Source organism: Gracilinanus agilis, chromosome 6, assembly GCF_016433145.1.
Source record: "Gracilinanus agilis isolate LMUSP501 chromosome 6, AgileGrace, whole genome shotgun sequence".
NCBI classification, from domain to species: domain Eukaryota; kingdom Metazoa; phylum Chordata; class Mammalia; order Didelphimorphia; family Didelphidae; genus Gracilinanus; species Gracilinanus agilis.
The window spans coordinates 1,489,454-1,516,719 of NC_058135.1; the positions used below are offsets into that span (position 1 = coordinate 1,489,454).

The 27,266-nt window shown below is 39.8% G+C and overlaps 1 protein-coding gene across 2 annotated transcripts in view; it reads right to left on the reverse strand.

The window, feature by feature from the left end:
- HSPA4L (heat shock protein family A (Hsp70) member 4 like) overlaps nt 1-27,199 on the reverse strand; it is a 63,775-nt gene extending 36,576 nt beyond the window's left edge. The window contains exons 1-4 of one of the 2 annotated variants that reach the window (XM_044680254.1): nt 27,087-27,199; nt 11,232-11,289; nt 9,323-9,463; nt 7,994-8,116 (exon numbers count right to left, since the gene is read on the reverse strand). In XM_044680254.1, the coding sequence (XP_044536189.1) occupies nt 7,994-8,116; nt 9,323-9,463; nt 11,232-11,289; nt 27,087-27,193 (429 nt within the window). In that variant the 5' untranslated portion in view covers nt 27,194-27,199. The remainder of the gene's footprint in view (nt 1-7,993; nt 8,117-9,322; nt 9,464-11,231; nt 11,290-27,086) is intronic. The other variant, XM_044680253.1, reaches the window with a different exon arrangement.
- Nucleotides 27,200-27,266: the final 67 nt, after the last annotated feature.

The window sequence follows — 27,266 nt, forward strand, 5'->3', positions numbered from 1 at the left end:
TATATATATAATATATATATATATTGAGGCTACAGCAATAATCCCCTTAGGCTCATTAAATGAGAAAAAATCCACAAATCTTATTAAAATGGTGGACCGTGTTCCTATGAATGACTTGGACCAAATTTAAGAACAATCATCAAAGTGACTTAATTTCCAAACTAAAAGAATACACTGGCATGGTCCCAAAAGAGTCAAAGAATAAAATCTTATTTATTACTGTATCTTATTAAAATTAAAAATGATGATGATAACAATGGGAATAGCTAGCATTTAAAAAGCCCTTATTACCTGTTTGTAAAAAAAATATTTATAGCTGCACTTTTTGTGATGGCAAAAAAGTGGAAAATGAGGAGGTGTCCTTTGATTGGGGAATGGCTGCACAAATTGTGGTATATGCTGGTGATGAAATACTATTTTGCTATAAGAAATGATGAGCAGGATGATTTCAGGAAGAGCTGGAAAGACCTACATGAACTGATGTAGAGTGAAAAGAGTAGAACCAGAAGAACACGGTACACAGTAACTGAAACACTGTGGGATGATCAAATGTGACTGACTGCTACTAATAGCAATGTAATGATCTAAAACAGTGATGGTGAACCTTTTCGAAACAGAGTGCCGGGTGCATTAAGCTGCTAAGCAGAGGGGCACAGGAGAGGCAAGTGTGGAGAGGGGGATGGGAGCGACCCAAGCTCTCAGCTTCCCTCCAGCTCTGTCACCTGTGAACCGCCTACTTCACCCACTATGTGCTCCTACTGGGCTGCTGGGGGTGGGAGGGGGTACCCACAGAGAGTGCTGTGTGCTGTTTTTGGCACCCATGCCATAGGTTCACCATCACTGATCTAGAACAACACTGAGGGACTTATGAGAAAGAATGCTATCCACATCTGGAGAAAGAACTATGGGAACAGAAATCCGGAAGAAAATACGTGATTTATCCCTTGTTTATATGGATATGTGATTTGGGGTTCTGGTTTTAAAGGATTACTCTTTTACAAAAATGAAAGATATGGAAATGGGCTTGAGTGATAACATATATGTATACATAAACACAGTGGAATTGTTTGTCAATTCCGGGAGGGGGGGAGGGAGAAAACATGAATCAAGTAACCTGGAAAAAATGTTAAAATAAAACAAACAAAAAAAAGCCCTCATTTTAGGTTAGGCACTATGCTAAATACTTTGAAATTATCTCATTTGATCCTCACAACAATACTAGAAGGTGAGTGTTATTGTTCTCCACATTTTACAGATGAGGAATCTAAGAGAAACGGTGGTTAAGTGGCTTGCTTAGGGTCACACAGCTAGCAATGGCCTAAAGCCAAATTTGAACTCATCTCCCTGACTCCTGAACTAATGTTCAATACTGTGCCATCTAGCTATCAATATTCCAATTCTCTTAAAAATAAGTGTGTAACAGCAAAACCATAACAATTATCAACTGTGAAAGTCTTAGCTACTTTGCACAATAAAATGACCCAAGACAATTGCACAGGACTCATGAGAAATGTTATATCCAATCCCAGAAAGGAGTGCTGAATCTTGAGTGAAGTTGGAAGTACAAACTCTTTTATTTTTTGGTTCTAGCTTTTTGTTCTTTTTATTGTTTTTACAATATGGCTAATATGGAAAGGTTTTGCTTTAAAAAAAAGTGTAATTTCTCATTTTCCTTTTCTTCTTTATTTCTGTTTCATTTTGCTGCTGGTTACTAATTTTATACTAAAGTTATTTTTAAACTGAATTTAAATAAAGCCCACCTGACCCTGAAAATTTAGATCTCTTTGACCTATCCAAGTACAGATGAACTTTTTATGCAAATTGCTGCTGACCAACTGGAGTCCATCCCAGGAGCGAGAGAGCTACTCCCTGCTTCCTCATTCCATTTAGAATTCTCCAGCCTTGCTTGATAAGCCTCCTAATAATACCTAATCTTAAACACTTACACCCTACTTTATTAATTTAACTACAACAAAAGTCAGGCTTCATGAACATTTGACAAACAAATGCCTTCAAGAATTAGTTTCTAAAGTAACCACTGTCACTCTACAGAATATGTTTTGGAAATCCAGACATTTTTATTTGCTCAAAGCAAATAAGGTCAGCCATATCTGGGTTAAGGCAGACTATTCTGACATGAATCTATTAAACAGCATAAATATGAGGCCCATGTCCATGAATTCTGGTAGGAAGCTGAAAGCCGGTGATGTCAAACATCTATAGGGCCTGTTGTCAATATTCTTTAGACCTTGTTATAATCTTCATCTCCACAACTCTATATACTCTCTTGATTAGATATTGATAATTGATTTCTGAACCTTACATAGAACTCAACTGGCAAAAGCTCTTCTATCTCTAAAAAGTAAACATTTTGGAGAATTACCTTCAACAATAAGAGAAAAATAGCGACCCTCCCTCCAGCATTTTTATTTAAGAAAGCTCTGATTTAAAGGTTCTAAAGTTAATGAAAAGGAGCTAGACACACTGTGAGAAAATGAAATAGCCCATGAACTGACTTCTTTTTCTTTTTTTTTAAACCCTCACCTTCTGTCTTGGAGTCAATACTGTGTATTGGCTCCTTGGTGGAAGAGTGGTAAGGGCTAGGCAATGGGGGTCAAGTGACTTGCCCAGGGTCACACAGCTGGGAAGTGGCTGAGGCTGGGTTTGAACCCAGGACCTCCCGTCTCTAGGCCTGACTCTCAATCCACTGAGCTACCCACCTGCCCCCTGAACTGACTTCTCTACTGAACTCTTCTCCTCCTGAGCTCTTTATCTCTAAGGCTGAGCTGCTGGATTGATTTAGCGGGTCTCATCCTCAAGTCCAGAGAAGGAGAGTCAGCAATATCTTCAAGTGTTAAAGGTCTGTCTGGGCCATAGCCTCATCATCTGAACACAGCAAGAAATAAGCAGTTCTCGAATGGAGAAACAACCTACTTGGACAAAAATATTCAGAGTAGCTCTTTTTGGTGGTGGCAAAGAATTAGAAATTGTAGGGATGCCCATCAATTGGGAAATGGCTAAATAAGTATGATGGTGATGGAGTACTACTGTGCTGTAAGAAATGATGAGAAGAAGGGTCTCAGAAAAACCTGGAATGATTGAAAAACTACTGAAGTGATACAGAGTGAAGTGAGCAGAACCAGAACATTATATACAGAAACAACAATAATGCATGCTAAATAATTGGGAGCAACCGAACTATTCTCAGAGTACAATGATCCAAGACAATCCCCTACACTCATAATGGAAAAAACCATACCACCCATCACCAGAGAAGGAATTGTTGGGGTCTGTATAAAGACAAAAGCAGCTCCCTCTTATATTTTCTTTATAGTTTTTGTTTTTAACTGTGCCTTCTTCTACAACGAACATGGAAATATTTTGCTTGACAGAACACTAGACCAATAACAAACTGCTAAAAATTATATTGACACATAAGTGGGGAAAAAAATAAAACATCATCCAAAAAGAAGCTACTTATGTCACTTCCATCCCACCTCTGATAGCTACCACCTGCAAGTCATTCAACCTCTCTGGGTCTTGGTTTCCTCATCTGTAAACAAGAAACAGGGAACTTTCCAGAACAACTGTGACAGATTTTTATTAAACTTTTTATTAAAGTCCCAGGTCCTGGGAAAATACACACAAAGGAGGAGCTGTTTGCCCCGCCCTGAAAGCTTACACCCTGGTGAATACAAGAGGAAGGACATTTTGAGACCTTCCATGGGCTTCTCTCCATCCTCTACAATCTAAGGAAAGCAATGACCTCGGGCAAGTTGGGAGGGACCAAACCACATACTAGGAAGGCAAGTTCCAATGACTATGATGACCTACAAATAAGTTAGCAAAGCACCTTCTGGAGTATAGGGCTTTACACACACAGAATTATAGGTCTTTCTATAAAATCCTATATATATCCTAATTTCTCCTATTTATTAATTTCACCTTTTACTCTTTTGCTGATAACTGGAGGGGAGTTGGGGGGGGGGGGGTGGCTAGGGACAGAGCTTACAGAGAAGGGAAGGGAGCTGTTAAATTGAACCTCTTTCGGAGATTTAGCCAATAAAGTCACCAATGTCTACTGCTAGTCATGAATATGTTGAAAGATTTTAGGCCATACAAAAACGAATTTTTTCCCTTCTTTTTCTTAACACTAAAAGATCCAAACCCATAATCCATGGTGAGAATTTTTATCATTGCTTTACTTAGAAATAAAAATTTTCATCAGAAACCAAGATGGCAGAGTAAATGCAAGTAGAAACTCACCTGAGCTCTCCCAAATTCTCCAAATTTTAAAATAGTGGCTCAAAACAAAATGCATTCTGGAGTGGCAGAACCAACAAAAAAGAGAGGGTGAAACACACTTTCCCTCTCAAGACAACTTAGAAGGTTGGCAGGAAAGGTCTATCTCACTGCAGTTACAATGGAACATAGTCCAGTGTAGGCTGTGTCCAGTCAGCCAGCAGCGAGCCCCCAAATCCCATCACAAGCCAGAAGTAGGCCTTGGGGGTGAATGAACTGGTGGTAGGAATTCAGGAGCACTCAGTCCACAGATGGCAAGAGGATTCAAAAACTGGCCCAGAAGGATATTACAGGAGACTGTCCTGCCACTGAGTGCAGGACCCTACTGTTCCTGATCACAGCCCCAGGGTGAGCAAACACATGAGCACACTAGAGCCTATAGCAGCAAAGGACTGGAAATCCTGGTCACTTACAAACCAGAACATAGGCCGGGAACTGAAAACCTACAGACCCCCAAAGCTAGCTCTGAAAACAGCAATAAGAATGACCTAAAGTTTGGTATAGGGACTCTACCACCCCTGGAGTAGAGCCCAACTTTAGCAACAAGTAAAATAAAGAAATAAGATGGAAAAATGGAAAACAAAAACCAGATAATAAAAAGTTACTAATGGAGGATCAAGACACAAAACTCAGAAGACAACAAAATCAAAACAGCTACACCCAAAGCCTCAAAGAAAAGTGTGAATTGGTTTGGGGGGGGGGGGGAGGAGGTAACAATCATAATCACAATAAAATGAAAATTCCTGGAAGACCTCAAAAAGGGACTTTAAAAAACCAAAAAAAGAAAGTTAGACAAAAAAATATGGTTAAAGAAATTAAGAGTGAAGCAAGAAAAGTCTTAAAAAAAAATAGTCAACAGCTTGATTAAGGAGGCATGAAAAAATTACTAAAATAACACCTCAAAAAACAGAATAAGTCAAGTGGTTAAAGCAGCACAAAAATCCAGTGGAAAAAAAGGACACCTTAAAGAGCAAAACTAGACAAATGGAAAAAGATGCACAAAAATTCACTTTAAAAAAGCATAAGTGATCAAATGGGAAAACGAGTTACAAAAGCTGACTAAATAAAATAATTTCTTAAAAAATAGAATTGAGTAAGTAGAAGCTAATAACTCTAAGGCATCAAGAAACAACAACAAAAAACCCCCAATAAAAATAATAAAAAAAGAAAATGTGAAATACCTTTTTGGAAAAACAACTGACTTGGAAATAGGTCTAGGAGAGATCAATTAAGAATCACTGAGCTAACTAACTGAAAGCCATGATCAAAAAGAGCCTAGACATAAATTTTCAAGAAATTATCCAGGAAGCTAGATGGCTCAGTGCACTGAAAGCCAGGCCTAGAGATGGGAGGTTCGGGGTTCAAATCTGACCTCAAGACACTTTGATAGATATGTGACCGTAGGCAAGTCACTTAACCCCCACTGCCTGGTCCTAATCTCTCTTCTGCTTTGAAACCAACGTACAGTATTTTTTGGTTTTTCTTTTTTGTTCTATTTCTTTTCACAACATCACTAGTAGAAACATGTCAAACTGTTTTCTATCTCAATGAGGGAAGAGAAAATGGAGAGTTTGGAACTCAAGAAATTTTTTTAAAGTGTAAAAAAATTTTTTTATATGTAATGTGAAAAAATAAAAAAATTTACATAGATATTTCATCATCTTTCTTTTTCTTTTGCCTTAAGAATAAACAAAGAAATGCTCTACACCAATGGACACCACCTTGGTCCTTGTTTCTTCAAAGTATTCTTACATTGTCCTCTTTATGTTGAAAAAGGAAACTAAATATTCCGCAGTCATTAGCAGGAGAAGATAGCAAATGGAAATGAAAAAGAATGAGAAATTTGCAGTGTAGAACATGCTGGACACTAATTCAACAAAAATAATATTAACTATAAAGCAGTGGTCATTAAAACAATATGGTACTGGCTAAGAGACATAAGGAAAGATCAGTGGAATAGACTTGGGGTAAGTGACCTCAGCAAGACAGTGTATGATAAACCCAAAGATCCCAGCTTTCGGAACAAAAATCCACTATTTGACAAAAACTTCTGGGAAAATTGGAAAAGTCTGGGAGAGACTGGGTCTAGACCAACATCTCATAACCTACCCTACGCCAAGATAAATTCAGAATGGGTGAAGGACTTGAATATAAAGAAGGAAATTATAAATAAATTTGGTGAACACAGAATAGTATATTTGTCAGATCTATGGGAAAGGAATGATTTTTATTTTTTTTTTAAATTTTTATTTTGAATATTTTCCCGTAGTTACATGTTTTATGTTCTTTCCCTCTCCCCCAAACCCGCCTAACCCCCCTTAGCCAACACACAATTCCACGGGGTTTTACATGTATCATGGATTAAGCCCTAATTCCATATTATTGATAGTTGGACTAGAGCTATCGTTTAGTTTCATCCCCAATAATATCCCCATCAGCCCATGTGTTCAAGCAGTTGTTTTTCTTCTGTTTCTCCTCCCACAGTTCTTCCTCTGAATGTGGCTAGTTTTCTTTCTCATAAGTCCCTCAGCCTTGCTCTAGATCCTTATGTTGCTGCCAATAGAGAAGTCCATTACATTCTATTTTATCGCAGTGTATCAGTCTCTGTGTACAATGTTCTCCTGGCTCTGCTCCTGTCACTCTGCAACACTTCCTGGAGGTCTTTCCAGTTCACATGGAATTCCTCCAGTTCATTATTCCTTTGAGCGCAATAGTATTCCCTCACCAACAGATGCCACAATGTGTTCAGCCATTCCCCAATCAAGGGACACCGCCCCTCATTTTCTAATTTTTTTGCCATCACAAAGAGCAGCTATAAATATTTTTGTACCACCCTTTTTTATTATCTCTTTGGGGTATAAACCCAGCAGTGGTATGGCTGGGTCAAAAGGCAGATAGTCTTTTAAAGCCCTTTGGGCATAGTTCCAAATTGCCATCCAGAATGGTTGGATCAGTTCACAACACCACCAGCAATGCATCAATGTCCCAATTTTGCCACATCCCCTCCAACATTCATTATTCTCCCCTTCTATCATTTTAGCCACTCTGCTAGGTGTGAGGTGGTACCTCAGAGTTGTTTTGATTTGCATTTCTCTAATTATAAGAGATTTAGAAGACTTTTTCTTGTGTTTATTGATAGTTTTGATTCCATTATCTGAAAATTGCCTATTCATGTTCCTTGCTCATTTATCGATTAGGGAATGGCTTGATTTTTTTGTACAATTGGTTTAGCTCCTTATTTATTTGAGTAATTAGACCTTTGTCTAAGTTTTTTGTTATAAAGATTTTTTCCCAATTTGTTGCTTCCCTTCTAATTTTGGTAGCATTGGTTTTGCTTGTACAAAATCTTTTTAATTTAATGTAATCAAAATTATTTATTTTACATTTTGTGATTTTTTTCTAATCTTTGATCCAAAGATTAGATCACCCTAGTGCAAATATCAATAGTATGGAAATAGGTCTTGCTCAGTGACACATGTAAAATCCAGTGGAATTGCACCGCCAGCTAAATCTTGTAACCATGGAAAAATATCCTAAATTTATTAATTAAATAAAAATTTCAAAGATAAAAAAATAATATTAAATAAAACTAGTACTTTACAAATATTATCTCACTACATCTCACATCAACCCAGTGGAGAAGCTATTGGTCAAAGAAGAGCAGAACAAAGTAAAGCACAGTCCAACTTACTGAAATCACACAATCCGCCACAGGCTTCTTCAAAGCATTTTCTGAAGTCTCCTTCAACTTGGCCAATAGCATTCCTGTGACCTGCTCAATTGCAAAAGGCCTATCTTCTTCTAGGTACCGTACCTGAAAGCAAAGGAAAATGCCACTAAGCAAAACAAATACATAGTGAATGACTATCAACTTAATGACAGAAATTTGAGAAATAAATGGAGAAACTACACAAAAATTTGAAATAGTCTTTAAAAAATTAAGATCACAAGGGCAGCTAGGTGGCTCAGTGGATTGAGAGCCAGGCCTAGAGAAGGGATGTCCTGGCTTCACATCTGGCCTTGGACACTTCCTAGCTGTGTGACCCTGGGCAAGTCACTTAACCCCCATTGCCTAGTCCTTACCACTCTCTGCCTTAGAACCAATCAATACACAGCATTGATTCTAAGATGGAAAGTAAGGGTTAAAAAAAACCAAGATCATCTCAACATTAAGACTGATTTTCCTCCAAAAGCCTCATCATTCACTCCTTATTCCCCGCTACTTTCACAAAGTTATTTATTGCTTTTACCACTAGGTAAGTCTCTTCACTAGAATTTACTGTTTCTTCATAACTTCTAAGTATTTTTTTCTCCTAGAATATATGTTCAAAACTTCTATAAGAAAGAGATTAAAACATGAAAAATGAAGACTCGGGAAACTAAATCTTGGTAAGTCAAAGGAGTCAAATATCCTAGTCCCAATGCTACATTATGGTAACATAAATAACTCACAAATTACTGCTTAAAATAATGTTAACATTTTTTAAATTAAAAAAAAAACACTCTCAAACAGCTGAGATAGGAATTAATAAATATTTCTAGGAAAAAAACAATGTACCTTTTGGCAAAACAAACATTGATACTTTAAAAAAAATCTTAATTCAGGACAGCTTAAAAGCTATTTTAAAATGCCTTTCTTTACTTAATACTTTAACACATCTCAAGATATTTCTGTAGTTATCAGAGAAAAATTTTCAAAGGCAATCGTTAATCATCGAACCAATTTGGTTCTTTCCACAATTTGCTATTGCCCTGCAATTTCTTCCAAGTCTTTTAAAATTTTAAATTAAGCAAAATAATAACCTGTCAGAAATATTTTTGCCTTCCCAAAAACCTTATTCAAAAAAAGCCTATGTAGTTTTTTTAACCACTTGAATAGCCAGGAATTGAAATGAAATCTTAGTCAAACTATTTTAGCTGCTAAGAAAATGTAACTAAGCAGAATGATTCCTCCAACTTGGATTTTTAAATGATGGATGTTACCCAGATACTCCATTGGTTGGGTAGGTAATAAATGCACCTTAACTCCTGTACTTCCATTTGGCATTTTCTGAAGCTCATAGGGAAGCTTGATCCTTTCAGTCTGCACAATGGGATCATCAAAAGATCGTCCATGAAGTTTTTTGAAGCCATGTAATGTATTTCTTACATTTGTAACAATCTGTTAATAAAAATATTTTTATTAATCAAAGTATACCACTGCAGCTTTGCACTTCACAAGTAAAAAAATAATCCCTCTTTTCTGCATATCTAAATTTAAAATGAAACAAATTTCTGACTTACTACATGCATTAATAGTATTAAATTCTTAATACTGATTCTTAAAAAACTGAATTCAGCAACAATGGTACAAACATTTTTTATTACTTCCTTAAGTTTTTGCTCCTGCTATAATGAAATGGAGAAAAATGCAAAGTAAATGTATTTTTTCAAAAGGAATAGTTGGGAATGTCAGAGTTTCTTTTCCCAAGATAATCATCTATATACATCACCCTCTTTTGCCAGTCATTTCACACCTCCTTTTATCATGAGTGGCTAAAGTACTAGAGCTGAAATCAAGAAGACTGGTGGGTTCAGATGCTGTTTCTGCCACAGACTTACCAGCTCCATAACCAGTGGTGGGTAAATAACAATCTCATTGGCTTTGGGACAGCTCCAGATTGTGTTCATTAGTAGTGATAGAAGAATGAGAGGTATTAATTTTGGTTTCTAAATATATTTATCATTCTAAGACTAGAATAAGGCACTTGCTTAGAACCGAGTTGGTTCGTGGTTCATTATAATATGACTATACCCGCAGAGAGTCAAAGAATGAAATCTGGGATGCACTCAGAAATTTAGCTAAACTACCAAGTTTGTATATACAGAGGGGGGTGAACTCAAAGGCTAATTCTGGAATGGAACTGACAGTTTAATTTTCCTCCAAATTGAAGAAGCATTTAGAAGCATTTTTTGGAAAACAACCTTAAATATTTGTTGAAACTACAATTTAAAAAAAAGATTAAGTAAGTAATACAAAGATAGAGAAAAACTATCCCCAGTTCAATTCATCTAAGACAGCCCAAATAGGAATCACATCTACAGAGTCTGTACCTTAGTGGTAGAAAAGTTAGTTGGGGGTGGGTTGGGGGAGGGGAAGAATGCTTTTTTATCTTTTCTTTTTTAAGAAACAAGACAGACCCAGGTCTACATTAAAATCCAAGAGAACTTAAAGAGATTTTACAACTGAAGGAAAAGAAAAAATTGAAAGGAAAATTAGCTACAAAACTAAAACTATTAAATAGATGGTTTCTTACTAGACACCACAACCCCAAAATGTTTTTTCAAAGTCCATATAAATTAGTAATGGCTTCAACTATCTCCATCCCCTATGAAGTTCTTTCAGCTTTCTATTTTTATCAATCTATCGATCAATCTATAGCTATATATCTTCCTTTGATAGAGCTTCTTCAAGAAATCCTTCACTTCAGACGTGCAGAGGTGGCCTTGGTGCTACAGCCTAAATATATAGGTCTTCGCACCTACTAAAATAATGTTTTTAGTGGCATCAACATCCTAAATTTGCATAATTGTGAATTATTCTGATCAAGATAGTCAAATATACAGAATAGATTTTAAAAAATAAAATGGAAAAAAAATTGAGGTTAACTAGCTTCAGGCTCCATCTAGGCTTTATTCAAGCTCAATATTTGGGGGAGTGAGTGCAAAATTGAGAAATACTATATTCAAATGTTTTGTATTAGGCACATCTTTTCTCTCACTTTACTACTTGATCCCGTTACTTAACCTAAATAAGATCCTTCCACAATTCACCCAATACCACATTCCTTCAGAAGGCTATGTGGGAGGCAGTGGGTTGAAAGGTACTGCTTTCCAAACAAAAGGATATCTGATTTTCAGCAAGCACCAAAATTAAGTTAATTTATTACCTGACTTTTGGCTGCATTCCCAATGGTTCGAGTTTTGGATCCTAAAGATATACATGCCCTAGAAAGGAAGAAACAGGAGAAATTTTACTAAAAAGTTAAGGACAATTTCACAGGAAAAGAGTGTAACAGGCTGAAGAAAACCCAACATAAATCTTCCTCCAGTATTTTTATATTTCATTATATCCCTAACTATACAAATAAAAATCAATTGTCAAGGACTGCTATAATCATGTAATTAATGAAACTACTACTAAAGAAGTACAAAAAGTGGGAAATCAGTTCTTTCATTTCTATCTAACAAACCACCTCCTATATGAATCTAAAAAGAACTGAGAAAAAAAGGCCAAATCAATTCTGTGATTTTTTCCTCAATCTAAATTGCAGTACAAAATGTACACTGTTGACTTCATTGCTGCTGCTCTGAAAGAGATTCAATATATAACATTTTATAAACAAAAACTTCTATCTGATCAAAGAAAAAGTTTATGGCACCACAATTCTGAACAGATTCAACAATTAGAAAAATGGATTCCCTACAATTTATCAAATGCTCAGCTGCTTACATACTTTATGGATTACTAGGTTGTACTAGATAAAGTCCCCAATTTCCAGGAGCTGTGACCTAGCTCCCAGAGGAAGAGACGTGTACAAACATCTCAAGGAAGGGGTAGCCAAATTAAGTGCCGAGAGGAATACAAAACGCAAAGGAGACAACATTCTGCTGAGCAAAGGCAAAGGAAGCTAAGGACCTGAATCAAGTGGCCTGAAAGGATGGATGGTATTTATCTTTCAAAATATTACCAACATCACTAAGGAAAGTATCATAAAAACACACAGAACAAGGAACAAACTCTTCCATAAAACCTTAACATTTAATAACGATGTCAACTATAGCAGCCAGCAATTATGTAGCACTTTACAATTACTGACTCCTTTGACCTTGTTAATGTCAATAAAGGCAGCTAGGTGCCTCAGTGGATAGAGAGCCAGGCCTAGAGAAGGGAGATCCTCAGTTCAAATCTGGCCTCAAGACACTTCCTGGAAAAGTCACATAATCCCCACTGCCTAGCCCTTACTGTTCTTCTTGGAACTTCTTGGAACTGATACTTAGTGTTGATTCTAAGATAGAAATTATGGGGTTAAAAAGAAAAAAAGAAGAATTAGCTCAATAAGTTTCAGCCAATCAACAAGTCAAAGAGAATCTCTGCCCGAAAGGGGCTCACATCACCAGTGATGACTCTTCCTGTGTATTTCCATATTACTCTACAAAATGTTGGGACCAGCCCACAATAGTATATGGAAGAGGAGGGAAAAAGAGAAGAGATTTGTGAAAGGGGGAATGGTCTGGAAAATGCAAAGTAATCACTGGGGTAAGGGTGGCATAGAAGGTTTGAAAGGTCAGATTTGATGCCAGCTGCCATGAATGGAGAATGAGGATTTTGAACTTTACTCAGAAGCAATTCGAGGTTTCTGATCAGGGCAGTGCTGCTGAACTTAAAAGATGTTACTTTAGGAGAAGAACAAAAAGCAGTTAGGAAAGCAGTAAAACAGTTTAGATGTGAGTGTTAAGAGCCAAAGTTCATTCAATTTAAACTAGGGAATAGTGAGGAGGTATGGTATACAACCCAAGGGTGACTAGGTACAGGCCAGATGTGAATAACCCGCTGCAGTCTTCAGCTCTCCTTCTTGTTCTGCCCTTTCTTATACTGACATAGGGAGATACAATTTTCAAGTATATACCACAATGCTTATGTATAACTTCCAGACATCTCAGAAATCAGGAAAAATGAGTTTCCTTTACCCTCAATCTTCCTTCCAGTTTTCTCCCGTGACAGAGAAAGACTATTTCTTAACTTTTCCCTTTGTCTTCACATCAATTTTCTTTTTTTAAAAGATTACTGAACATAGTTATAAAAAAATCTATCACAAGGTTAAGAGTTAAATAATAAAACATTCACGCACTGAATGAGATACATTCTATTACAAATTCTTTATTTGCCTGACTTGTTAAAACAGTTTCTTTAAATCCCAAGACATGAAATGACAAACAGGAGGATTTCAGAAACACTTGAAATTTCGACTTCCATGAACTGATGCAAAGTAAAGTGAGCAGAACCAAAAGAACACTGGACATAGTAGCTGCAACACTGTACAATGAACAACTATGAATAACTTAGCTGTTCCCGGCAATTCAATGATCCAAAACAATCCCAAAAGACTCATGATGAAAAATGCTATCCACCTCTACAGAAAGAACTGAGGAGTCTGCTTGCAGATCAAAGCATACTATTTTCCACTTTTATTTTTTTTTCATGTTTTGTCTGTGTTCTTTCACAACATTACTAATATGGAAATATATTTTCCATGATCACATAAGTATAACCTATAGAAAACTGCTCACCATTTTGGGAGAGGGGAGAGAAGGAAGGGAGAGAATTTGGAAGTTAAAAAAGTTTAAAGTAAATCTTAAAAATTGGGATCTTGGGGGGTGGGGCGGCATATTATTATTTTTAAATCCCCAGACATTTATTAGCTGCTTTAATAACTTCAAAAAGCCTTGTGTTCACGTTATATCATTAGAGCAACTCATAAAGTTCTATACCCCCAAGGAAAAAACCCTTAACCAGCCATCAAGTGCTTAGTCTTCTAGCAACAGGGGCTTTCCTACCACTTTGCTAGCTGAGTGAGCCCTCTGACAACAAGCTGATGACTTTGTCACCATCTCTAGCTTGCCAGGTTCTCTGGCAAAGATTTTAAGAACAATATATGCAACCGGCTAGAAATGATATAACAAGACAGACTAATTTGTCAAATTGGTGCAAATCATGATCTAAATTATTCGAACTACACACAAGTTTTAGGGAATCCTGATTTAAACCTAATGGGGGAAAAGAGGGCTTGGCTTACAACACTGCTAAAAGCTGTTATTACAATTCCTAAAGCTCAAGCTATCCATAACATTCTCAAAAATTATTTTAATACTTTTAAAGAAATAGGAATATATACTTATCTATAGGAAAGGGAAGGCAGTTCCAAATGTAAAATAATAGATTCTTACAACTTCTGAGAGCTGAAAATCACTGCTCTAGAGTTTATATTTATTCTCAATTTGATTAGCCTACTTTTTGATTTTTAAAATTTATTTAATTTAGAATATTTTCCCATAGTTACATGATTCATATTCTTTCCCTCCCCTCCTCCTTCCCCCTTCCCATAGCCAATCAGCAATTCAACTGGGTTTTACATATATCACTGATCAAGACCTATTTCCATATTATTAATATTTGTAACAGAGTGATCATTTCAAGTCTACATCCCCCAATTATACCCCCACTGAACCATGTGATCAAGCAGTTGTTTTTCTTCTGTGTTTCTGCTCCCACAGTTCTTTCTCTGGATGTGTATAGCATTCTTTCTCATAAGTCCTTCAGAATTGTCTTGGGTCATTGCATTGATCAGCCTACTTTTTTTTTTTTTTTTAAACCCTTAACTTCTGTGTATTGGCTCCTAGGTGGAAGAGTGGTAAGGGTGGGCAATGGGGGTCAAGTGACTTGCCCAGGGTCACACAGCTGGGAAGTGGCTGAGGCCGGGTTTGAACCTAGGATCTCCCGTCTCTAGGCCTGACTCTCACTCCACTGAGCTACCCAGCTGCCCCCTCAGCCTACTTTTTTAAAGGCAATTGCTAATTCAGTTTGTTCCTATATACCATTTCTAGCTGATGAAATGAATGTTCTCAACTAAGAATCCAAGTATAAGTATAAGATAGTGGGTATCACTAGCTCTCTTATGTCAATCCTGTCAATAAAGGTTCAACAACAGTGAAATCTCTTGACAACCTGGAAATCCTAGAAAGTCAGGATGATTATTTATAGCCTTCTCTCCTACAACTGCAGCCTCCCTCTAGCCACAATAACAATCTTTGACTGGTAAAGGCATGAGGCTCACTTGAACTTTAATTGAGATAGTAAGTCAATGATCTTTGTCTCTCTGGCTCCAGAGATTGTGCCATCATAAGACTTTGAGGACCTTGTCCAATAAAAGTGGGGGAGGGATGTTTTCTTCTAAAATGGTTAAATTACAGTCATAGGCTGTCAGTTTGCAAGGAGAGAGAAAAATATAATTTTCTTGAAGTTAAAATGAAAATTCCAAGTTCACTACTATTGAGATAGATGAAAAGAAAAGTTACACCAAGTATGGTTGGTTTCTTTTGCAATCCTAAATATTTTAGGCATTAAAAAAATCTGAAAAGGGATCCATAGGCCTTATTGGCCAAAGCTATCCCTGACATAAAAAACACTAGGAACCCCTGCTTTATATAAATAATCTCAGAACCAGATAGAGTAAGATATAAAATATAAGTGATTTTGATCAGTAACTTGTTAAAGATACGCTATCAATTATCTGACTTGAAAAAATCTCAAAAGCATGTCTGACAAGACTCATTACTCAAACATAGAGTCAAATTTATAAGACTACAAAAGTCATTCCCTAATTGACAAATGGTCAAAGGATATAAACATGTAGTTTTCAGATGAAGACATCAAAGCTATCTATGGTCACATGAAAAATGTTCTAAATGACTACTGATTAGAGAAATATAAAATAAAACAACTCTGAGATGCCACCTCACACCAACCTGACTAACAAGACCAAAAAAGGAAAGGTATTAAATGTTGGAGAGGATGTGGGAAAAATGGGACACTAATAACATGGAACTGTGAACTGATATTGAATTGCTCTGTAGAGCAATCTGGAACCAGGCTCAAAGGGCCATAAAACTATGCATACCCTTTGACCCAGTAACCCAAAAAGATTAGAGATAAGGAAAAATGACCTACCTGGACCAAAGTATTTTAGCAACTATTTTTTTGTGGTGACAAAGAATTAGAAATTGAGAGAATGTCCATCACTTGGGGAACTATTGTGGAATATTGTGGAACCAGAATGGGATGAGTTCAGAAAAACCTGGGGAGGTTTATATGAATTGATGCAAAGTGAAATGAGCAGAACCAGGAGAAGAATGTATATAGTAACAGAAATAGTATACAATGATCGACTATGAAGGACTAAACCATTATCAGCAAAGCAAATCTCCAAGAAAACCCTAAGGGACTCATAATGTCATCCACAACCCAAAGGAACTTTTGGAGTCTAGCACAGATAAAAGCATCACACCTTCCAGTATTTTTCCTTCATGATATTTCTGTTGCATATGACTTCCATCATGACAGGAGCAATACAGAAATATGTATCACATGAAAGTACAGATATAACTTATATCAAGCTATTATTTATTGCCTTGGGAGAAGAGGGAGAAAACTTGAATTCTGAAGTGTCAAAAAAAAACAATTGTCAAAAATTGCTTTAAAATAAAGCATTTGACTTGATACTCATAAAAATTCAACTCTTTGGAAGATGTAATTAATGCACAATTTCTAGCTGTTTTAAATTTCATGAATGCCAGGACACTGAGTCCCAAGTTCTTTTAAAATACAAAATTATCCAATGAAATATGAAAAATAAAACTTTACTCCCAGCATGTTAAAACTGTGAACATCTGCATGAGAATTTTTTAAAATCCCTTTTTTCTTAGCCTTGCAACATATAAAAGCAGAAATTTAACATTTTAAAAACATAAGTCCAATTATTCCAAAATTTCCTTTAACATGTCCCTGACTTTTAACAGCTTCTAAAAGTATCAAATTTCTAATTGGGGGGGGGGGGCAGCTGGGTAGCTCAGTGGATGGAGAGTCAGGCCTAGAGAAGGGAGGTCCTAGGATCAAATCCAGCCTCAGACACTTCTCAGCTATGTGACGCTGGGCAAGTCACTTGACCACCATTGCCCACCCTTACCACTCTTCTGCCTTGGAGCCAATGCACAGAAGTTAAGGGTTTAAAATTTTTTTTTTCTAATAGGGGAAAAATGTAAGCAAATCATGGGATTTTAGATCTGATAGGAACTCCTGGAGATCATCAAGGCTGACCCTTTTGTTTTACAGATGGGAAAATGAGACCCAAGCGGTTCTGACTGTCCAAGGTCCCACAGCTTAGAAGTAAAGCTAGAACAACCAAAGGACAGGTCTGACCGTCAAATCCAAGTGATTTTCAGGAGAGGAAAAATAAAACTTAATCAAGTTATTATGAGAACCATCTCATTTTAAAAATGTTTTATTCTGAGTTTTCATACCCCTAATATCCCACCTCTATACATGTAACAAAACACAAAAAAAGGCCTCTGTATGCAACCATGAGCCATCATGCCGTGCTTCTTGGCATTTGAAAAGTATGTAATAAATTCTATGTGTAACTTTGAAAACTGCTTTGTCTATGCTTCCTTTGGCTCTCTTCTGTACATTTTTTCCCATTCAATTTTAAGTTCTAAATTATCTCTATTGTATACCTTCCCTTCACATAAAGTCATACAAACCAAATTTCCATATTCACATGTTCTAGAGGGAAAAAAAGAAAAAATACTTCTACTAGCCCTCAGAGTCCATCTCTACTGTCTCTGGAGTTGGGCAGTTTGTTTCCCTCATGAGTCCTTTGGAATTGTGATGAGTCATTGTGTGGCTCAGAGTTACTAAGTCTCTAAGTGTAGATTCTCTTTAGCACACGCTGTTACTGTATAAAATATCTCCTGGCTTTGCTTACTCCACTGTGCATCAGTTCATACAAGTCTCCTCAGGTTTCTCTGAAACCATCCTCACAGCACAATAGTATTCTCATATGCTTGTCCAGCTGTATCCCAACTGATGAGCATAGCTTCAGTGTCTAATTCTTTGCCACCACAAAAAGAGTTGCTATAAATATTTTTGTACATATGGATCCTTTTCCTTTTTTTTTTTTTTTAATCTCTTTGGGGTATTGATCTTGTCTTCTGTGCTTTTTAAAAGCTAAATTTTTGTGGAGAAATAAGGTAAAGCAAAATCCATTAATATGTCTAGTCAAATAAAACAAATTCTCAAATTATATATAATCTTCCCTCCTCTGCAAAGGTCTCAATTGGAATCGTGTCTATGACCTCTCTACCTGAAGTGGGGTGGCACCATGTTTCATCATTAGTCTTCTGGAATCATTATAGTTGATTACAATGAATGGTTCCTTAAAGTCTTCCAAAGCTTAACTTTTACAGAATTGTAGTTATCGTATACTGGGTTCTCCTAGTTTTACTCACTTTAACCTGCCTCAGTTTATACAAAATTTCCCAGGTTTTTCTAAAACTGTTCACTTCATTGCTTCTTTTTAAATATCTTTTTTCTTTTTTCATCTTACCATCTGTCTTAGAATCAATACTAAGATCAGTTCCAAGGCAGAAGCGCCATTAAGGGATGGTGGAGAATGGAGGTGAAATGACTTGCCCAGGGTCACAAAGCTAGGCAGTGTCTGCATCCAAATTTGAACCCAGGACCTCCCATCCCCAAATAACAAATAATCACCGTTAAGCTAAGCAAATCCACATAGTGGCTGTGTCTAGAAGTATCTGTCTCTTTCTATGCCTTGCCTCCAGAACTTCTCATCTCTATGAAGAGATAAATAACATATTTCATTTATGTCCTCTAAAGACATGGTTGATCAATGCAGTATCACAATTCTTCAAAACTGTTATGTTACTATCCCTAAATAAATTGTCTTGGTTGTAATCATTTCACTCTATCGGCTCAGGACTCTCTGAAATCATCTTTTGCCATTTCTTCTTGAGCAGTAATATTCCATTACATTCCCATACAACAATTTGTTGGGCCATTCCCCAATGCAATCTAAGGCATTCTTCTCATGTTCTGGCTCTTTACTGTTTCCCTCTTCAGGATCAGGAAGTTTATTACAGCTATCCCATCCTCCATATCACTGTCCTTCTTAACCCTCCCCACTCTAGTCTGTCTAGTCCCCAACCCGCCCCCTGCCCTGTTGAGTATGATGCATTTCCACAGCAAATTCTGTGTGTGTTCAACGCTTGTTTCAGTTTCTAGTAAGGTGCATCTAATGTTCACTCCCCTCCCCTCTCCCCATTCATGGTGGTATATTTTTTTCAAACCCCCATTTATGAGGAATAGTAAGCACCTCCCCTCCCCACTAGTATAATTCCTTCTTTTACCCTCCAATCTTTCCTCTCTTAAGCTTGGAAATGCAATTCACCCCTCAGAAGTTATTTTTTAAAATTTAAATCCCACGATATTATTGATAATTGGCATGATTCCCCCCCCCCAAAATTCAAATCCTTTTGAAGATATTATGGCTTTGAAAGAACACTAGCTTGTTCTTCTATTAGAAAATGATCGCCATATCATCACACAACTCCCTTTTAGCTACTTAAATAACTTTCTCTTTCTAAGTTCCTCTGAATTCATGGGTTTATGTCTTATACTCTACTTGGGTCATTTCATCATTAATGCTTGAAAGCCATCTTTTCATAAGTGAAAGATATTTTTTTTCTTCTGTAAGAGATTCCACTCGTTCATGGTTACAAGTCTCTCTTTTGCCTTTTGGAATATTGTATTCCAAGATCTACAGTACAAGCTTCCAGGTCTTCTGTGATTCTTAGAGTCTCAATATTTGAAGAACTGTTGCTTCGTGGATGTTTATATTTTTTTCCTTGATATGGGAGCTTTTAATTTTTCCTATGACATTCCTGGGACTTTTCCTTTCAGAAAGTCATTCATGGTGGGGCAGCTAGGTAGCTCAGTGGACAGTGGCCTCAGCCAGGCCTAGAGATGGGAGGGCCTGAGTTCAAATCTGGCCTCAGACACTTCCTAGCTGTGTGACCCTGGGCAAGTCACTTAACTCCCGTTGCCCAGCCAGCCTTTAAGGATTCTTCTGCCTTGGAAATGATAGTTAGTACTGATTCTAAGACAGAAAGTAAGGAATTTCTTAAAAAAGAAAAAGAAAGTGATTCACAGATTCTCCTTTCTTTTTGCCCTCTGTTCTTAATCATCTATTTGGGCAGTTTTCATTTTGTTTCCTAAATAGTTTCCAAGATTCTGAATTAGTCATGTCTATCAAGGAATCCAGTGATTCTCAAGTGTTCTCTTATGGCTCTGTGCTTTCCAGGTCTAGTGGTTCTGGATATTATTAACAAGAACTTCATTTCTTTCCCCCATTCCCTAATATTTTGCTTTTGTTCTAATATTTCATTGCTATCTCAAGTTTGGTTGATCTAGTTTTTAGGAAATCTATTACCTGGGTAGGATGTCCGGAGTTCTCTTCTAAGCTATAAGTTTTCTTCTAAAGTCTTCTGAATTCTTTTCTCCAGAATTTTTATTTCCTTTTTCTGGTTATTCACATAATTCTTGTGGAAAATTCATTTCTCTTTTTGGGGAATCTTTAGATTTACAGCCTTTGCTGACCCTGGATAGTGTTTTTCATTGATTCACTCTTATCAATCAGCTTTAGTTCTTGAATCGGGTCTTGGTTCTGAAACAAGGTGTTTCCTCCCTGCTATTCCTACATTGACCTTCCCTTCTAAGGTTAGACTCCCCTGAATTTTGAGAAGGGAATTTCTGCAGGAAGCCCTTTACTTGCTGTTTGTGGACACAAAGTCTTGCAGGTTACAAGTGTCTCAAAGCCTGTCTCTGGTTGGGCTGGGAGTCTCCAAGTTGCTTCCCTTCTGTGCAGTTCTAGAGTAGAAATTGTATTTCTTGATCCCTATTTGATGTGGTGCCAAATCTTCTAGATTTTGCTAGCTTGCTTATGTGGAAGCCAGGCTATTTGACTTGTATGGGCAGCCCTCTTGAGCAAGAGATGACCCACCTTCTTAAATGCTTGGAAGGGAGAAAGGATACTTTTCTCCACTCACTTTACAACAACAGGATTCCAAGTTTTGATTAGATATCAGGCCAGGTCAGACTTTGTCTAAATAAAGGTTTATAGAACATGATTCTTCTTAAATATCCTAAATGGTGAGGAATTCACAGAATTCCCATTCTCTAAATGGGAGAAATCTTGCCCTCTTTTCCAGTCTGCTAATGTCCGTTTGTACTCCACAGAGGTGCATGTGGCCCTCACTTTACATAATGTGTCTACCTCAAAACATATAAAATGCTTTTTAAGAATCACTACAGAAGCTCCTGTGAATGTTTTCAGCATTTCAAAGCACATATTCCTCATTTTAACCACTGCCTCCTTTATCCAAAAGGTAGGCCTTAAACAAGACCTTTAAAAGTCTAAAGCGTGAAAGATTCTTTGTGCCAGAATCTTGGGGTAGCCTTCTATGAACCTCTCTTCTCAGAATGATGTTTAAAGGCATAAAAGAAAATATTTAAGACACCAACAAAACTGATGATAAAGTTATAAAAAGAATTTAGGAACCACACCCTTGCAAGTCTCACTTTAATAAAAAGGATCTCCCAGCCAAAACTCCCCCCCCTTCACTCAATACACCCTCCCCCTCCCCCCCAATGCAGATGAGGACAAATGTAAACTTTAGGGCCATGGATCTTATTCAAGCTGCTGAGAAAAGTGTAGTATTCACCAGTAACTACCATGCAGCTACAGCAAGCAAATCTGAAAGGTTCAAAATACTCAGTCCACAAAAAAGTTTAGAATCGTTATTTCTGACTCAGAAACTTAAAGCTAGATGGCACAGTGATTAGATTGATAAACTTGGGAAGCACTGAGTTCAGATCCTGCCAGAGACACTTGCTAGGCTTTATGACTCATGGACAAGCTGCTTTAACCTTTTTCACTGTTTCTTCACCTGTAAAACAGGGATAGTAACAGAACTGCTGGGAGGATGAAATGGAATAATGGATGCAAAGTGCTCTGCAACTTTCCAGCACTTTATCAAAGCCAGCTATTATGATTATGATTATTATGAGCTGGCTGGGGGCACAGGAAATCTAATTTGTAATAAGGTAACCTATAACGTTTGGGAGGAAAAAGGTCAGAAAAAGTAACGAAGATGCATTAAATCTCAAGACATCCCACTCGGGTTTCCTCCCCTTCCCCCTGTTGCCTCCAAGAGGAGAAAAGAATGAAAAGCTGACACCATGGTATTAAGTGCTGCCTGGGTGCTAATCTCCTTCGCTTGGCACTTAAAGCCAGTGGCCATCTGGCTGCAGCCTATCTTTCCCCTGCCGACCTCTCATTTCAACTCAACTGGCCTCCTCCTCAATGTTCCCTGCAAATAACCTTCTACATCCAGCTTCTGGGCCTTGGCTGTCCACATGATGCCTTCTCACCTGCACCCCCAGGGGACCTCTTCTTCCCTTCAAGGCTGTTCAAGGAGTGCCACCTCAATGCAGCGGCTGCTCTCCGTACCCTCGGCCCTCTTCTCCTTTTCAGTAAACATTCTGGGTCGCCCTCCCTCGTTTCGACATCTTGGCAGGCTGGCCATTTCAAGTCTAACAAAAGCGGTGTGACCAAAAGCAAGTCTCTTACCCCCTCGGTGCCCCCAGGCAGCTAAGACTCAATTAAAGGAGAGTTGCACATCTGCTGGGGAAGGAGATGTCTAGGTCAGAGACTTCGATGGGACCAAAAAGAAAAGTCCAGACAATGGGGAAAGTGCACGCCTCACCTGGGGCATCTGCAAACATCAGGAGGGGCTCCAACACTGCTTTCCTTGGCTCACCAAATGTTTACTAAGTGCTTACTCTCTGGTGTCACTAGTGATTCCAAGCCAGAAGAGGGAAGCGGCGCTGGTCCCCAAGGAGATGCCTTCTACTGAGCAGTCAACAAATACCAATGGTGCTAGTGCTGCTCGTTACCTACGTCTTACAGGGTTCCACACCATATCCCCTGACTGACTGCAAACTCCAGGAGGGCAGGGACTGGGTTAGGGATTTTTCATCCAAGGATTCCTGTCACCTAGTAGAAGGCACTTACTTAATAAATACAAGTTGGAATTTTGAAAATGACACAGACAGGCCATTTAATCTTTAGAATATTAGAAACAATACTGCATGATGCTTCAGCATCTGGGAAGAAAAGACATCATGAAAACCGTGCAGGAAGTTGACATGATTGGCCCTCCCTCCCTTGACTTTTTCAGAGTAAAGTAATCCTCCACCTGAACCACAACCATCATCCTCTGTTGATTATCCTCCCCTCTTTCTACTTGCTCAAAGCCCTCCCTACACAATGATCTTCTTTAAGTTTCACAACAATGCTGGGAGGGAGGTGCTGTGATTATCCCCATTTTACAGATGAGGGTACTAGACAGACTGAGACAAAGTGCCTTACTAGTCACATTGCTTTAAAGTGTCCCCAAGCCTTCCTAACTCCAAGCCCAGCCCGCTAGCCAGGGCACCACTTAGCTGCCTCTATAAACATATAAATATACAAATTCTCCCTATACAGTCTCCCTCTACCTTCAATTTTGAAGAAACCCATTTCCAGACCTTATCCTGCCCCATCACCCCCACCCCAATAACTGGAACATAAACTGCCCTTCCCTATCTCCAAGTCAGCTGCAGTGTTACCCCTCCTACTTCCTCTTTTAAACTCTAGGGCCACTGAACAGTTCTTCTATGCACCCCAATTATTTTCTACCTTGGATTCCTGGATAGTGGTGTGATTTCTAGTATGTGGAGGATGGTTTTCTCCTGAGATATTCCCAGCCTGGTACTTTACAGAGAAGACCCTCAATCAGGGTTTGTGGTTGAAATGCTTTAGGGAGACTCCACAACTGGGATAACAGAAGCTTTACCTAGCAATGTTCTAGAAACAAGCAATTTTGTTACTGTCCAATCTTTTCAGTCATAACTGATCCATCCTAATCTCATTTGGGGTTTCTTGGCAAAGACACTGAAGGAGTTTGTCATTTCCTTCTCTGGCTCATTTGACAGATGAGGAAAACAGAGGCAAACAAGGTGAAAGGACTTGCCCAGGGTCAACCAGCTAGTAAGTATCTGAGGCCAGATTTGAACTCAGGAAGAGGAATCTCCCTGACTTGAGGCCCAGTGCTCTATCCACTGTGCCATCTAATTGCCCTGAAGCAATCAACACTAAGTGCAAAAGAAATTTTCCCACTTAGCTTAGAGCAGTGCTAACACACCCTGGGGCCTAGATGTTCTGGGATAATTACTCAAGACAGTAACTTACTTATTAGGAGGATCTAGATACTATGTGCAAGGCATTCATTGGCTACATGACACAAAGCAAAACAGTCCCTGCTCTTGAGGGAGCAAGCACAAAACTCCCAATTTACTGAAAATAAGGTTAAGAAAGAGTTTATCATGTGTCCATATTCCCACAGTATATGTCTAAAATGAAAACCTCAGCTCACAAGTTTATCAGCTTGAGCCTCTTCTATGCATCAGAAGCAAAAATAATGAGAACAGATGCAAGGCAAGTTACAGAAGGTGTAATGGACTCAAGTGACGTGTCATGGCTACAGTGCTGGGCCTAGGCTGTCCCGATACCTGGGCTCAATGGTGCCTCTACTCCATACTGCCTATTCATGTACATCTGGTGTCACCTATTACCACTGAAGCTGCTGGAAGGACCACACGAGGTATGCCAGAGCTTGGCACAGTCCCCGGCCCTTAGAAAGCACCTAATCAATGATGGATTGATTGATTTGCGGACCTCTGCAGCAACATCAGCAACTAAAATCCCTGAATGTTTCCTTCTTAAACAACAAGTGCATCTTAGAAACGGAGTTCTTACTAGAGCCAAATAAATCATGAGTAGATGCTTTGCTGCTTTTAATATGCTGGAGAGCTTTCTTTCTTATTAGACAGCTAATTCACAATCTGTTCTGAAATACCTGCATGTTTTAGGACAGCATGGGTCCTATCCAAATTGGCCCTGCAGACAGTAAGCATTCAAGGAATGTGGAAAAGATGAGTATTCACAGGGAGCTAGATGGATTGAGCCAGGCCTGGAGGAGTCTAGCTGTGTGACCCTGGATAAGTCACTTAGCCCCAACTGCCTAGCCCTTACTGCTCTTTGATCTTGGAACAGAGTACCAGAGAACCCAGAACCAAGCAGAACCAATTCCAAGAGACGATATGGATTTTAAAAAAAAGTGTCCAAAGACAGAAAGCTAGGCAGATAGACAGTATGAGCCTCCAAAGTATCCTCTTTAGAGGTATTAGGCAGAGTCTTGGAGTCCAAAAGATCTGAACTTGAATCCTGCCAGCTAAGAAGCAAGTCCCAACCTTTCTGAGCACATTTTTTCATCTGTAAAATGGACATATGAAAGCACCCGCCACCCAAGGTTGTTCCATCAGATGAGATATTATGTTTTTAAAGGTCACCTAGCCCAATCCCAAAGGACAAATGCCCCAGCTCACAGGGGGGAGCTGACTTGCCCAAGATCACTCAAGGAGTGACCATCAGGAGAATTTCAATCAATGAGCATTAAGTGTGGGGATAAATAAAGAGCTCAGAGTCAAGTGAATTTGAACTAAAGCCAGCGTTCTCTCCCACCTGCCACTGCAAAGGCTACAGGGACTAAATGCAGTTTAGGCAGGGTTAAAATGAAGAAAGCACAGCGGCTTCATGTGAAGTCTCGATGGTTTTTTTAAAACCCTTAGTAGATATCGATTCTAGGGCAAAAGAGTGGCAAAGGCCCAGGGTCGCATGGCTCTCTCTATCCACTGGGACACCTAGCTGCCCCGACTGGTGTCCTTTTTAAAAAAGGCGCCATGCTGGCTCCACTGCTGGAAGGATTTTGGAGGATGAGTATGCGAGGCCTTCCTTGGAATTTCAGCCTCTCCGCTCTGTAGAGGTTGGGTAGAGCCCGGCCGCCCCCCAGCCTGCACTGCAGAAAGAAGCCCTGCACGCTTGCCCGGCCCACCTCGGCTCCCTCGAAAAACCGAAACATTTCCACATTCCGCAGGCCTGCGGGCGGCGTGCTGCAGTCAAGGAGCTGCAGGGGGAGGCGCTAGTAAGAAAGAATCACCGGCTCAGCCTCTAGGGGAGGCCTCGGAATCTCCGCCTCCCAGGGCACAGCGGCCGAACCCAGGACCACAAGGGTCCGGGCAGTAAGCACCAGTATAAAGCCGAAGCCTAGAGTGGCCCAACTGCTCCGAACACAAATATGCCCGCGGGGGTTCCGGGAGGGCACCCAGTAGCCAACAAGCAATCCGCTCCTCCATGCCACATCCTCGGCTGCCAACAAACTTCTTCCCAGCCGGGGACACAGAGGAAGCCCCCGCGGGCACTGCCCAGGCAGGCACAGCCTCCGCCGCCAGGCCCGGCGGCCCCGCGCCTTCCCCCCCGCATTCTCAAGGTGACAGCAGATCCCTGTCTGGCCCTGCACTCCGACATGCTTCCTTCCAGGCCCAGCCGGGACCTCCCCAAGAGGTGTCGTGGAAGGGCACGGCCCAGCGGTAAAATGAATGAAGAGAAGAGACGCCATCTAGAATGGCGCCCCTCCTTTCCCTTCCCTCGGGCAGTCTGGGGTAGGAGACTGGAAGCTCCTTGAGAACAGGGCCAGCCGGCCTGCCCGCGGCCCAGAGCAAAAGCAGACACCGCCGGCCCAGGGCCCCCTCCCTCTGAGAAGGGAAGATGGGAGATGCAGGATCCCACGGGACGTGAGGACGCCGGCCCAGCACCAAAAGAGGTGTTCTCGGCGGGGCTGGGGAGCTATGGGAGGGAATTGGGGGGGGCGGATCTGGGCGCACCGAGGGACCGGGGACCCCGGAGGCCCGGCGGCATGGGGCGGGGGGGAGGTCTGCGAGCCCTGGGGCAGCACCAAAAGGAGAGAAGGGGGGGGCAAGAAGAGGGGAGGGGAGTACGAGCAGCGGAGCAGGAAGCACTGGGAGGGGGGAGGTCACCGGCAGGGAAAGGAGCACGGGGAGGGGAACTGAGGAGAGGCAGCGGGGAGGGGGGGGAGTCGCAAGAGAAGGGGGGCACCGCCAGCACAAGGGAGAACACGGGTTCGGCCGGGGTGGGGATGCAGGCGACACTCACGGGGTGCACCGGTCGCTGTACTCGTTGGCGATGGTCTCAATGCCGCCGCTCCGGGCCACGGCGATGTAGCAGTTGAGGAAGCCGAGGTCGATGCCGACCACAGACATGCTGCCGCCGCGCTGGGGAGGGACGCCTTCTGGGGGCTCGCCGCGGGGGCTGCGAGGGGCGAGGAGGGGCCGG